Source organism: Hyalella azteca, unplaced genomic scaffold (genome assembly GCF_000764305.2).
Source record: "Hyalella azteca isolate HAZT.00-mixed unplaced genomic scaffold, Hazt_2.0.2 contig8712, whole genome shotgun sequence".
NCBI lineage: Eukaryota > Metazoa > Arthropoda > Malacostraca > Amphipoda > Hyalellidae > Hyalella > Hyalella azteca.
In genome coordinates, this window is record NW_025938798.1 from 94267 (window position 1) to 110149 (window position 15883).

Sequence of the window (15883 nt, forward strand, 5' to 3'; positions counted from 1 at the left end):
TGCTGGTCTGCAACCTACACCATCCATTTATTTTATTACCATAGAATAATGATATTATTCAGGATAAAATAAATATATTAGTAATAAATATATTTGTTAGGAAACGGTCTTGAATTAACATAGAGATAAGAATTGATTACGTTCCTGAATATGAACTTCCCTATATTTAATTCCAACCCTACAGAATTAATGAATCTAATAAGCTGATAATTGATTAACTTGTCCGTTTTAAAATATTATTTCCCCAAAAGTGTACATGTTATCAGATATTGGTCTGCATTCTCAGATAAAGCTACGTTCAATGCTGGTGTCACTTAGGTTTATTTATGCGTGGCATTAGATTTGACTGTCCCATTATATTCACCTGTCCCATTACATTCACCTGTCCCATTACATTCACCTGTCCCATTATATTCACCTGTCCCATTATATTCACCTGTCCCATTACATTCACCTGTCCCATTACATTCACCTGTCCCATTACATTCACCTGTCCCATTACATTCACCTGTCCCATTACATTCACCTGTCCCATTATATTTACCTGTCCCATCATATTCACCTGTCCCATTACATTCACCTGTCCCATTATATGCACCTGTGCATTATATTTACCTGTCCCATTATATTAACACGTCCAGTATATTTACCTGCCCCATTATATTCACGTATCCCATTACATTTACCTATCCCAATATATTATATATTTAATATATTCTTATATTCGCCTGTCCCATTATACTTGATATTTACTATAATTTTAAATTTACGTGTCCAGTATGTTTACCAGTTCTATTAGAGTTACCTGTCCCAATATATTATATATTCACTATATTAAAATATTCATATATTGACCTGTCCCAGCCAGGAGATGAGCTGGTGTTCGTTGCCAGCCTCCCAGATGCTGGTGCCCAGGCTCCTGACGACGTAGTCAGACGTCAGCCGCGCTGTCGCTCCTGACATTACATTTAAATATGACGTTAAATTAACAACATAATGGATTATAATAATACAGGTTATTAAATTAACAACATAAGGAATTACAATCCTACAGGTTTACAGGAATAAAATCCTGCAGGTTTACAGGAATTCAATTTAATTATGACGTTAAATTAATAACATAACGAATTAAAATAACGCAGGTTACAGGTTAAATTGTGCAGTTAAATTAATAACATAACGAACTATAATCATGCAGGTTACAGATTAAATCGTGCAATTAAATTAACAACATAAAAAATTAAAATCCTACAGGTTTACAGGAATAAAATCCTACAGGTTTACAGGAATGAAAATCCTACAGGTTTATAGGAATGAAAATCCTGCAGGTTTACAGCAATAAAATCCTAAGGGTTTACAGGAATAAAATCCTAAGGGTTTAAAGGAATGAAAATCCTGCAGGTTTACAGGAATGAAAATCCTACAGGTTTACAGGAATTAAAATCCTGCAGGTTTACAGGAATTAAAATCCTACAGGTTTACAGGAATTAAAATCCTACAGGTTTACAGGAATAAAATCCTGCAGGTTTACAGGAATAAAATCCTACAGGTTTACAGGAATAAAATCCTGCAGGTTTACAGGAATTAAAATCCTACAGGTTTACAGGAAGTAAAATCCTACAGGTTTACAGGAATGAAAATCCTACAGGTTTACAGGAATAAAATCCTGCAGGTTTATAGGAATAAAAATCCTACAGGTTTACAGGACTTAAAATCCTACAGGTTTATAGGAATAAAAATCCTGCAGGTTTACAGGAATGAAAATCCTACAAGTTACAGGTTTCTATGGACATCATACATGGTCATGCTGATGCACCACCTCTGACGTCTACACTGTACAGCGCACTTAATAATAATCTTATGACGACACAAACAAACTGCATATCAAGAAATTAGCACCTAGAACTAGGCACTAGAGCACCTAGTACCTATAGCGTGGAGGGAGTGGAACAGCTCCAGGTACCTATAGCATGGAGGGAGTGGAACAGCTCCAGGTACCTATAGCATGGAACAGCTCCAGGTACCTATAGCATGGAACAGCTCCAGGTACCTATAGCATGGAACAGCTCCAGGTACCTATAGCATGGAACAGCTCCAGGTACCTATAGCATGGAACAGCTCCAGGTACCTATAGCATGGAACAGCTCCAGGTACCTATAGCATGGAGACAGTGGAAGAGCTCCAGGGTGAACTGGGTGGTGGGGACGTCCTCAGAGATGCTCCAGGTACCTATAGCATGGAGCAGCTCCAGGTACCTATAGCATGGAGACAGTGGAAGAGCTCCAGGGTGAACTGGGTGGTGGGGACGTCCTCAGAGATGGGCAGGATGGCGACGGTGGAGAAGGAGCTGCTGCAGGAGGCCTGCAGGCGCGACACTCCTAGGGGCTCCCTGCTCACTGTAGACCGCCAGCTCCCTGAAATAATGATGAAATTATTAACAGTGCATCAATATAATTATTTATAATTTAAAAATTAATTTTAATTGATTAATGAGACGAGATAATGATAGCATGAGACGAGTCTCACCGATGATACGGTTGCTGCATACATTCACTTATACATGACAATGAGACGAGATTATTATAGCATGAGACGTAATGATAATGAGACGAGATAATGATAGATAACGAGTCTCACCGATGATACGGTTGCCAAGGAGCCTGATGAGACGAGATAATGATAGATAACGAGTCTCACCGATGATACGGTTGCCAAGGAGCCTGATGAGACGAGATAATGATAGATAACGAGTCTCACCGATGATACGGTTGCCAAGGAGCCTGATGAGACGAGATAATGATAGATAACGAGTCTCACCGATGATACGGTTGCCAAGGAGCCTGATGAGACGAGATAATGATAGATAACGAGTCTCACCGATGATACGGTTGCCAAGGAGCCTGATGAGANATATTGTTATATTACGGCCATCACGGTCGTGCTACGGTCAGTGTCTGTGAGCAGCTCTACCTGCACCATGTAGTATATTGTTATTATATTTATTAATAAATTTAATATCTTAAAAAATAAATACAATAATAAACAGAGTTATAGGTATATCATTACTAAATTGATTGCATGGTGGTTAAACTGACTAATCACTGACTATATCATTATTACCATAAGTACATAGATAGTGGTTTTGATGATTATATCATTATTATCTTGATTATATGGTGTTTATGATGGTTACATAATCAGTATCTGAAGTACATAGATAGTGGTTTTGATGATTATAGATTATATCATTATTATCTTAATTATATGGTGGTTAAGACGATTACATAATTATAATGATAGTTGCATAATGATAATGATAATTATATGACAATTCAGATAATTACGTGAAGATTAAGATAATTAAACAATATACCGCACGATTGCTTAACAATTAGAAGGAATGCGTGCACGCTCTTGATAATGAGCGCGTACGAAAACTATTTCATACATGAGTTCATATAAGATGTAGAGAGATGTCTAGTGATGTCTAATGATGTTAAGCAATGTCTAGTGATGTCTATAGTGATGTCTAGTAATGTCTACAAGGCTGAGGTGATATCTAGTGATGTCTAGAAGACTGAGGTGATGTCTAGTGATGTCTACAAGGCTGAGGTGATGTCTAGTGATGTTTAGTGATGTCTAGCGATGTCTAGCGATGTCTAGTGATGTCTAGAGATGTCTAGTGTTGTCTAGCAATGTCTAGTGATGTCTAGTGTCTAGTGATGTCTAGTGTCTAGTGATGTCTAGTGTCTAGTGATGTCTAGTGTCTAGTGATGTCTAGTGTACTAGTGTCTAGTGTCACTCACTATCCCCACAAGCTCGCCCGTGCCGTACTCTAGTGATGTCTAGTAATGTCTAATGATGTTCAGCAATGTCTAGTGTTATCTAGTGTACTAGTGTCTAGTGTCTAGTGTCTAGTGATGTCTAGTGTCACTCACTATCCCGACGAGCTCGCCCTTGCCGTACTCCGAGACGACCTCCTTCCTGCCCGTGTTGTGGGTGATGTCTAGTGTCTAGTGTACTAGTGTCTAGTGATGACTAGTGTCTAGTAATGTCTAGTGTACTAGTGTCTAGTCACTCACTATCCCGACGAGCTCGCCCTTGCCGTACTCCGAGACGACCTCCTTCCTGCCCGTGGTGTGTGTGATGTCTAGTGTCTAGTGATGCCTAGTGTCTACAGATGTCTAGTTTACTAGTGTCTAGTAATGTCTAGTGTACTAGTGTCTAGTGTCACTCACTATCCCCACAAGCTCGCCCTTGCCGTACTCCGAGACGACCTCCTTCCTGCCCGTGGTGTGTGTGATGTCTAGTGATGTCTAGTGTTGTCTAGTGATGTCTAGTGATGTCTAGTGTCTAGTGTACTAGTGTCTAGTATCACTCACTATCCCCACGAGCTCGCCCTTGCCGTACTCCGAGACGACCTCCTTCCTGCCCGTGGTGTGTGTGATGTCTAGTGATGTCTAGTGTTGTCTAGTGATGTCTAGTGATGTCTAGTGTCTAGTGTACTAGTGTCTAGTATCACTCACTATCCCCACGAGCTCGCCCTTGCCGTACTCCGAGACGACCTCCTTCCTGCCCGTGGTGTGTGTGATGTCTAGTGATGTCTAGTGTTGTCTAGTGATGTCTAGTGATGTCTAGTGTCTAGTGTACTAGTGTCTAGTATCACTCACTATCCCCACGAGCTCGCCCTTGCCGTACTCCGAGACGACCTCCTTCCTGCCCGTGGTGTGTGTGATGTCTAGTGATGTCTAGTGTTGTCTAGTGATGTCTAGTGATGTCTAGTGTCTAGTGTACTAGTGTCTAGTATCACTCACTATCCCCACGAGCTCGCCCTTGCCGTACTCCGAGACGACCTCCTTCCTGCCCGTGGTGTGTGTGATGTCTAGTGATGTCTAGTGTTGTCTAGTGATGTCTAGTGATGTCTAGTGTCTAGTGTACTAGTGTCTAGTATCACTCACTATCCCCACGAGCTCGCCCTTGCCGTACTCCGAGACGACCTCCTTCCTGCCCGTGGTGTGTGTGATGTCTAGTGATGTCTAGTGTTGTCTAGTGATGTCTAGTGATGTCTAGTGTCTAGTGTACTAGTGTCTAGTATCACTCACTATCCCCACGAGCTCGCCCTTGCCGTACTCCGAGACGACCTCCTTCCTGCCCGTGGTGTGTGTGATGTCTAGTGATGTCTAGTGTTGTCTAGTGNGCCTCGAGGTGCTCCCAGTCGAGGGCGAAGTCTATCTGCCTGACGAAGGGCGACATGCGCATGATGACCGTGGACGCGACGTGCAGCGCCACGCGCGGGTGACGATGTAGGATCCTGTGCAACATATTTACAATTATCAATTTATATGTAATAAATAAAAATAACATAATAAAAATAGCATAATAACAAATAATAATAATCAATAATAATAAAACGACGCGACATGGAGCGCCAGCGCGGGTGACGGTGTAGGATCCTGTGCAATATATTTACAATAGTCAACTTATATGTAATTATTGATAAGAACAATAATAAATAATTTTAACAATAATCAATAATAATAATAACAATAATCAATAATAATAACACTACGCGACGTGCAGCGCCACGCGCGGGTGACGGTGTAGGATCCTGTGCAATATATACAATTATCAACTTATATGTAATTAATAATAATAACAATAATTAATAATTTTAACAATAATCAATAATAATAATAATCAATAATAGTAACACGACGCGACGTGCAGCGCCACGCGCGGGTGACGGTGTAGGATCCTGTGCAACATATTTACAATTATCAACTTATGTGATAAATAATAACAATAAACTATAATGGACAAAAACTAATAGACTAAATCTGAGCTATAGAGTATGTGTTGGCTGCTGGTGCTTGGAAAATAACAGAGAAGCGTGTACAATTTTCGTATATTAGCATAATTTTTGACTAGGTATTTTATTTACTATCAAATTTAGGATACATTTGTGCATTAAGCACTTAAATGATCTTACGTTATATAAAAGACATCCGCAAACTTTCGAAATTTTTCTGCCGGTCAACTACAATTCGTGGTAAAAATTGAGGGCAAATTAGGCGCTGTACGTGTAGAATTGGTAAAACTACGCAAATATACAGAGAAAACAATACAATAAGTAGAATTAGCCACAAATTCATGTATGAGAAGCTGCCATACGTGTAGAATTAGTAGAAAATACAGATGTATACAGAGAAAAACAATACAATTAGTAGATTTAAACACAATTTTTAGATAAGAATCTGTCGTACGTGTAGAAGGTGTCACGGCTGAGTACGTGTAGAATTAGTATAAAATACGAAAATATACGTTATATAAAGCTGTCGTACGTGTAGAATTAGTATAAAATACGGCAATATACGTTATATAAAGCTGTCGTACGTGTAGAATTAGTAGAAAATACGGCAATATACGTTATATAAAGTTGCCGTACGTGTATAATTAGTAGAAATACAGAAGTATACAGAGAAAACCAATACAATTAGTAGATTTAAACACAATTTCATGTATGAGAAGGCGCCGTACGTGTAGAATTAGTATAAAATATTAATATATACGTTATACACAGCTGCCGTACGTGTAGAATTAGTAGAAAATACGGCAATATACGCTATATAAAGCTGTCGTACGTGTAGAATTAGTATAAAATACGGCAATATACGCTATATAAAGCTGTAATATATGGAGATAATTTATTATCTCGATATATTTGTTTATTATCTCCATAATTTTGCACGCTTTTTGAAAAACGGACATGGAGCATAGGTGATTTTAATATATTTATAGACATAAATATATGAATAAAAATATAAAATTAACAGTTTGGGGGAGATAAAAAACGCAATAAATTTTACAGTCTGAGCGAGATAAAAGAAACAATAAATTTTACAGTCTGAAGGAGATGCAATTTATTTTGAACACATGTAGGGAGAAGAACCAGACTGTATCAAAGAACTCTACACGTCTATAAAGTGAACCAACATTACTCGACACGTTCCTCATTAATTGGGGAACAAACCATTTGCGAACCATCAATGTTCGACATGTCCCTGGCTTTTGGGCCACACGTGAACCAATATTAATTTGACACGTTACCCAAAAATTGGGGAACAAATCATATGTGAACCAACAATTTTCGTAATGTCCCAGGCTTTTGAGACACACGTGAACCAACATTAACTTGACACGTTACCGATCAATTGGGGAACAAACCATATGCGAACCAACAATGTTCGTAATGTCCCAGGCTTTTGGGCCACACGTGAACCAACATTAACTCGACACGTTACCGATCAATTGGGGAACAAATCATATGTGAACCATCAATGTTCGACATGTCCCAGGCTCTTGGGCCACATGTGAACCAATAATATTCAGCTGTAGCATAACCGGTGCACCAGTGAAGCGAATGTTATTATTTTAATCTATTACCACACTTCATATAGAATAAATTAAAAATAAATAAATATAATATAATAATATATAATATATAATAATAATATAATAATATAATTTATTTACCATATAATATAATATATAATAAATAAATAAATCAATTACCCACATTAACAGTATCATTTAGCGCACCATTGAGCACACGGAGGACAGACTGGATTGAATTGGCTAAATACTGCACATTTGGGGTAAATTAGTAGGCATTGAATGAATGATATATGGTTTATATCATCTGTTATATATCAATATATATTATATATCTATGAAAGGTATACCTATATCATATCCAGCCAATGCAATCATTTCAAGAATTTCTCAACTAAGACCTAAGGCCTGAGCAAAGGCATCTAGACCTATTATAATGGCATTGAATGAATGATATACGGTTTATATCATCTGTTATATATCTATATATATTATATATCTATGAAAGATATACCTATACCATATCCAGCCAATGAAATCATTCAAAGAATTTTCCAGCTAAGACCTGAGCTAAGGCATCTAAACCTATTATAATGATATTGAATGAATGATATATGTTTTATATCATCTGTTATATATCTATATATATTATATATCTATGAAAGATATACCTATACCATATCCAGCCAATGCAGTCATTTCAAGAATTTCAAGAATTTCTCAGCTAAGGCCTGAGCTAAGGCATCTAGACCTAATAATCCATAAGCTAATAATCAATAATAAATAATGCTGTAATTAGGACCAGGGGCCATACTTTCAAACCTGGCTAAGTGAACGTAAGTACTTACGCTCTATTTTCTTGTGTATGATTGGTGGATTTTGCATGAAAGGCCGTCAATGATTGGCTGATGAACTTACGATCTCTTAATTTTTTTTGAAAGTATGGGCCCGGGACAATGAGGCGTGCCACTGACCAGTGAACATGTGAACCTCTTTGTCCTCCCCGCCTCGGGGGGAGGCAGCAAGCTTGGGGACATTACTGACCAGTGAACATGTGCACCTCTTTGTCCTCCCCGCCTCGGGGGGAGGCAGCAAGCTTGGGGACATTACTGACCAGTGAACATGTGAACCTCTCTGTCCTCCCCGCCTCGGGGGGAGGCAGCAAGCTTGGGGACATTATAGGGCCTCTTGGGGAGGTGTCTGGGGGTGCTCGTGTTGCTGCTCGTGCTGCTGCTGCCGTTACCGTCCCGCTTCATGCCTGTAAATAATATAACATACTTTAAAATGATGATAAATACTTTCTAATGCCTGCAAACAATATACGATACTTTACAATGATGATAAATACCATTATAGCGCCTGCAAACAATATTTGATACAGATGGTATTTAAACAGATGGTTCAACAGATGATTCTACAGATCGTTAAGGTTTTTAGACAGATGGTTCAACAGATGGTTAGAGCTCCAGGACAGGTACGACACGAGACCTTCATGCCTGCTGGAGGGGTGCCTGGAGGAGGGCTGGGGGGCGCCGCCCTCTGCAGCGGCCACGTCCTCAGGGGGGTGCTGGCTCACCATCAGCGACCCCGTCAGTACGTACACCAGCGCCACGTCCTGTACAGTGTACATCAGTGTACATAGGGCAGGTCAGTGTACATAGGGCAGGTCAGTGTACATAGTGCTGCTATACTGAAGTGTAGGTCAGTACGTACACCAGCGCCACGTCCTGTACAGTGTACATGTCAGTGTACATAGTGCTGCTATACTGAAGTGTAGGTCAGTACGTACACCAGCGCCACGTCCTGTACAGTGTACGTGCTGTCTCTTATACACATCTAGATGTGTATAAGAGACAGGGCTACGGGCGTGTAACATAGGTAATATTAATATATTTATGATATAAAATTAATTTNGCCTTAATCCTGTCTCTTATACACATCTAGATGTGTATAAGAGACAGATCTTGAGTTATAGGCCTTTTTGGCCTTTGTGTTCACGGATTTAATTGGCCGTTTTTTAGGCCATCTGGCAACCCTGAATTATGTACCAGGAGAAATACATTTCGTGGTACGCATATGTACCAATACGTAGTCAACGTGTTAAGTACGCATAACGCACCAGGACGGAGTCTTGACGCATGATGAGCTCGTCGGGGACGACGCTGCGCACCTCGACGCCCCCCCGCAGGAGCTCGTCAGAGGGCAGCTGCAGCAGCGCCTGCGGGCGAGCACACGGTCAGCGTCACGGGCAGTCGGGAGACAATAGCCAATGGATGTTATAAAAAAAACACTACCTGAAATTTGCATGTGATGGTAATTAAAAAACGTCCCAGAAGTTACCTGATATATAAATGATAGTGGAAAAATCAATCAATAAGTTACCAGGAATATACCAAACCGCCCTGAAATATCCCCATGATATGATGATCAACATCGACAGCAAAAGTTACCTGCAGTTTCTTGGTGGCGATCTCGAGGAGCTCGTGGTCGTCTTCGTCCCGCGGGTCTACGAGGACAATGCGTCGTCCTGAGGTGGTCTTGGAGGACACGGCGCCCTGGGCGGAGGACACCGCGCCCTGGGCGGAGGACACCGCGCTCTGGGCGGAGGACACCGCGCCCTGGGCGGAGGACACCGCGCCCTGGGTGGAGGACACCGCGCCCGGGGCGGAGGATACGGCGCCCGGGGCGGAGGACACGGCGTCCACTGCGTCCACCGTGTCCAGGGTGGACAACTTCACTTCTGCAGTGCACGAGGTTAGGTTTGTACTAGCCCTAACTAAACTAGCCACAGGTTAGGTTTGTACTAGCCCTAACTAAATCTGAATGCGAACCCGACATGAAACAGGTTCCGCCCAGGACTCGGGGATCGCGTAAATCAGCTTCTAATTTTCCCTTCGGTCGGGCTTGAAATACAGCCTCTGGTCAGCTTGCAAGCTCGACATGACTCGGCCAGCCAACCCTTGTCATACTCAGGACAGACGTGTTATACCAGACAGACGTGTTATATGACAGACGTGTTATATGACAGACGTGTTATATGACAGACGTGTTATGTTACAGACGTGTTAGACGTGTTATGACGTGTTATATGACAGACGTGTTATATGACAGACGTGTTACGACAGACGTGTCATACTTTCAGGACAGACGTGTTATGACGTGTTATACTCTCAGGACACATATTTCATACAGTTTGGACACTATTAAGTCGGAACGCAGATGCTGACGAGCAGCTTAATCCGATCGGGTGGCCAAGCAGACCTAGAATAAATAACTCCAAGCCTAGTGTAACGACTCTTGGGCTGAAGCTAGGCGTTACTCAATTTTTGTTAAGAGAAGTTCTCAATTCATTCATTCGCTCCACTATTTAAAAGTAAAAAAATATATATGTACATTATTTTTACTCAAGTATTGAACATGAAAGAACCCAAATAGCCAGCGTGCTGAGGACCATTACATATCCTAAGCCATCGTGTGACAAGTTAGCGCCACGTCAAAGTAATTATTAATTATTATACATTTTGTACGCCGCTTTATTCTGATGTCCTATAACTCTTCACAAAAATGCAACGAACGCTTTACATCAACGATTCACGAAGCCTTTATTAATGATATAATGATATATATATTATGATATTATTATATAAATTAATATTAGTATAGTTAGGCAGAAGCTTTTCTTTTATGCAAGTTTTATTGAAGACTAGAGCTTATTTGAAGACCAGAAATACGCTCTGGTCTTCAATAAAACTTGCATAAAATTAATATTAGGAGCGGTAATATATATTACGGCTAATTTTTGTATTAATAATACTATGCATAATAATATATAATATTAATAATATATAATATAATATAAATTACGGCTATTTTTGCAATAAAGATCACCTGTGCTGGGGGCGGACGTGGTGATGGGGAAGGGCTCAGCCTTGGCCTTGCTGGGGGAGCTGAGGGAGGTGTTACTTACGCGCCGCGGTACCTGAGACAATGGTTACTATTAGTGGTCCTTAAAATGGTCGGTGGTACCATACATAAGCAGTGGTACCCAAACCTGCAGTGGTACCCAAACCCGCAGTGGTACCCAAACCCGCAGTGGTACCCAAACCCACAGTGGTACCCAAACCCACAGTGGTACCCAAACCCACAGTGGTACCCAAACCCACAGTGGTACCCAAACCCACAGTGGTACCCAAACCCACAGTGGTACCCAAACCCACAGTGGTACCCAAACCCACAGTGGTGCCCAAACAGGAAAATCGCCTCTACGAAAGAGACATTTATCAATTTTCATCACTCTCGAGGGTTGATATCATTATTATTATCTCTTCCTTATCTCAAAGTTGAGTAGGTATAAAAATTCATCGATATTAGGTTGATTCTCAAAGTTGAGTAGGTATAAAAATTCATCGATATTAGGTTGATTCTCAAAGTTGAGTAGGTATAAAAATTCATCGATATTAGGTTGATATTAGGGTGAGATTTTATAGTAAAATTCATTGATATTAGGTTGAGTTTTTATATTAAAATTCATCGATATTAGGGTGAGTTTTTTATTAAAGTTCATCGATATTAGGTTGATATTAGGGTGAGTTTTATATAAAAATTCATTGATATTAGGATGAGTTTTATATATAAATTCATTGATATTAGGTTGATATTAGGGTGAGATATATATAAAAATTCATCGATATTAGGATGACTTTTATACTAAAATTCATCGATATTAGGGTGAGTTTTTATATTAAAATTAATATTATTAATGACCAATAACATCCCACGCCCCCCCTACCGCCCCCCTACCCTGCTTATGAGCTCAGAGGACAGGCCGAGGTAGTGGTGCATAGCCGTGAACGTGACACGCATGAGACGTGCCATCACGATCTGCACGGCACGCACGAACATCGCAGGCCGCTGCGTGAAGATGGCCTGCACGCAACACAGTATCATTGTATCATCACAAGACATAGCAGGCCGCTGCGTGAAGATGGCCTGCACGCAACACAGTATCATTGTATCATCACAAGACATCATTACCTATCATTATATGGACGCATGTCAATATTTCACCATCAACCGCCGTTCAGTGGCTTTTTTCCGCCACAATCAGAGGTAGAATAATGGTAGTAGAATAGAATAATGTTGTAGAATAGTACCGTATTGTAGTATTGGTAGTAGAATAGAATAAAGAATAATGGTAGTAGCGAATAGGTAAGGTAGCATATGGGTCACACTATGAGGTGGTAGGAAACGAACGGTAGAATATGAATTGAAAAATAAGTTTTGTAGAACATGGGCGTTAAATTAGTGGTAGGTAGTAAAGTAGGTGATGTTCTCTACTGCCAGGGTCAGAGGTTGGCGGTATACCAAGGCGGTGCACCAGCACGACCTGGGACTGCTACGCCTACTACGTCCCCAACAAAGAAGCTATTGCATTAGTTTTCCAGAAATTTGAGTCACAGCTTCAAGCCACATGGTTTCAAGTTGATGAATATGTTATAAATAGATTAATACAAAATTAGAAGCTTCGGAACAACGGATTAACTCTACCTACCATTGTATGACTAAGACATGCCCATGAAGATCTGAATCTGTCAGTAACACCTCAGACTCGTGAAGAAAATGATGGGGCAGTAACAGAGGCTGCTACATAAGGACAGTAACTAAGAGGCTATAACATAAGGGCAGTAACTAAGAGGCTATAACGTAAGGATAGTAGCAGTAGGCAGTAACACAGAGACAGTAACATGAGGAAAGTAGCAGAAGCCAGTAAGACATAGACAGTAACACAGAGGACAGTAGCAGAGGGCAGTAACAGAGACAGTAACACAGAGGCAGTAACATAATGACAGTAACACAGAGACAGTAACATAAGGACAGTAACACAGAGGGCAGTAACACAGATACAGTAACAGAAGGACAGTAGCAGAGGGCAGTTACATAAGGACAGTAAGAGGACAGTAACACAGAGACAGTAGCAGAGACAGTAACAACGGACAGTAACAGAGGGCACGTCACCTGCACGGCCTCCATAGGGAACTTCATGACAAGGGAGTCCTCGAGCGCGTACGCCGTCACGGTCTTGTAGGGCTGCTTGTGACCCTATGGAAAAACAGTGACATCAGTCGCGGCAGCACTTAATATATATTAACTAAATAAAAACAATGATATTATAGTCAATATTAATAACAGTGACATCAGTCGTGGCATCACTCTAAATTATATATATTAGGTAAATAAACAATGATTTAGTCAATATTAATAAAGCTTGGATGGTGAACTCGGACACACAGGCTGTGTCTAGACACACTCAGGACACACAGACCGTGTCTAGACACACTCAGGACACACAGGCCGTGTCTAGACACACTCAGGACACACAGGCCGTGTCTAGACACACTCAGGACACACAGGCCGTGTCTAGACACACTCAGGACACACAGGCCGTGTCTAGACACACTCAGGACACACAGGCCGTGTCTAGACACACTCAGGACACACAGGCCGTGTCTAGACACACTCAGGACACACAGGCCGTGTCTAGACACACTCAGGACACACAGGCCGTGTCTAGACACACTCAGGACACACAGGCCGTGTCTAGACACACTCAGGACACACAGGCCGTGTCTAGACACACTCAGGACACACAGGCCGTGTCTAGACACACTCAGGACACACAGGCCGTGTCTAGACACACTCAGGACACACAGGCCGTGTCTAGACACACTCAGGACACACAGGCCGTGTCTAGACACACTCAGGACACACAGGCCGTGTCTAGACACACTCAGGACACACAGGCCGTGTCTAGACACACTCAGGACACACAGGCCGTGTCTAGACACACTCAGGACACACAGGCCGTGTCTAGACACACTCAGGACACACAGGCCGTGTCTAGACACACTCAGGACACACAGGCCGTGTCTAGACACACTCAGGACACACAGGCCGTGTCTAGACACACTCAGGACACACAGGCCGTGTCTAGACACACTCAGGACACACAGGCCGTGTCTAGACACACTCAGGACACACAGGCCGTGTCTAGACACACTCAGGACACACAGGCCGTGTCTAGACACACTCAGGACACACAGGCCGTGTCTAGACACACTCAGGACACACAGGCCGTGTCTAGACACACTCAGGACACACAGGCCGTGTCTAGACACACTCAGGACACACAGGCCGTGTCTAGACACACTCAGGACACACAGGCCGTGTCTAGACACACTCAGGACACACAGGCCGTGTCTAGACACACTCAGGACACACAGGCCGTGTCTAGACACACTCAGGACACACAGGCCGTGTCTAGACACACTCAGGACACACAGGCCGTGTCTAGACACACTCAGGACACACAGGCCGTGTCTAGACACACTCAGGACACACAGGCCGTGTCTAGACACACTCAGGACACACAGGCCGTGTCTAGACACACTCAGGACACACAGGCCGTGTCTAGACACACTCAGGACACACAGGCCGTGTCTAGACACACTCAGGACACACAGGCCGTGTCTAGACACACTCAGGACACACAGGCCGTGTCTAGACACACTCAGGACACACAGGCCGTGTCTAGACACACTCAGGACACACAGGCCGTGTCTAGACACACTCAGGACACACAGGCCGTGTCTAGACACACTCAGGACACACAGGCCGTGTCTAGACACACTCAGGACACACAGGCCGTGTCTAGACACACTCAGGACACACAGGCCGTGTCTAGACACACTCAGGACACACAGGCCGTGTCTAGACACACTCAGGACACACAGGCCGTGTCTAGACACACTCAGGACACACAGGCCGTGTCTAGACACACTCAGGACACACAGGCCGTGTCTAGACACACTCAGGACACACAGGCCGTGTCTAGACACACTCAGGACACACAGGCCGTGTCTAGACACACTCAGGACACACAGGCNCCCATCACTCGCCTGATGTTCCCCCACCACTCGCCTGATGTTCCCCCATCACTCGCCTCATGTTCCCCCACGACTCGCCTCATGTTCCCCCATCACTCGCCTGATGTTCCTGAGCATATGGACAAACTCATGGGGCAGGTGAGCGTGGGTGAGGCGCAGGTCCTCCATCAGGTACTCTGGGGGCGGGTCCACCACCCGCAGCTGCTGGGGGTCCCCGCGCTCCCCGCGCCCCAGCAGCAGACGCTTCGCCAGACGCCGGGCGCGCCCCCCGTCATTACCGGGGATGTTGGCCTTAACCTGGGGCACGGTAACGTCGTGGGGGGCACGGTAACGTCGTGGGGGGCACGGTAACGGCGTGGGGGGCACGGTAACGTCAAGGGAGGCACGGTAACGTCGTGGGAGGCACGGTAACGTCGTGGGGGGCACGGTAACGTCGTGGGGGGAACGGTAACGTCGTGGAGGCATTTAGAAAAAGAACATCACGACCACACCCCACCTTGCGTAACATCTTGCGGCCGTAGAAGTATATCTTGTCACCACACCACACC

The 15883-nt window shown here is 43.0% G+C and overlaps 1 protein-coding gene across 1 annotated transcript in view; it reads right to left on the reverse strand.

Annotated features, from left to right (window-relative positions):
* LOC108678261 (neuropathy target esterase sws) overlaps nt 1–15883 on the reverse strand; it is a 42992-nt gene that overhangs the window by 21151 nt on the left and 5958 nt on the right. Inside the window, 17 exon segments of the mRNA XM_047881720.1 lie at nt 856–956; nt 2256–2414; nt 2638–2720; nt 2818–2840; nt 2926–2970; nt 3939–4013; nt 4527–4594; nt 5103–5311; nt 6264–6281; nt 8503–8650; nt 8881–9007; nt 9512–9610; nt 9843–10132; nt 11281–11371; nt 12193–12318; nt 13408–13491; nt 15414–15632. Of these exon segments, the coding sequence (XP_047737676.1) occupies nt 856–956; nt 2256–2414; nt 2638–2720; nt 2818–2840; nt 2926–2970; nt 3939–4013; nt 4527–4594; nt 5103–5311; nt 6264–6281; nt 8503–8650; nt 8881–9007; nt 9512–9610; nt 9843–10132; nt 11281–11371; nt 12193–12318; nt 13408–13491; nt 15414–15632 (1965 nt within the window).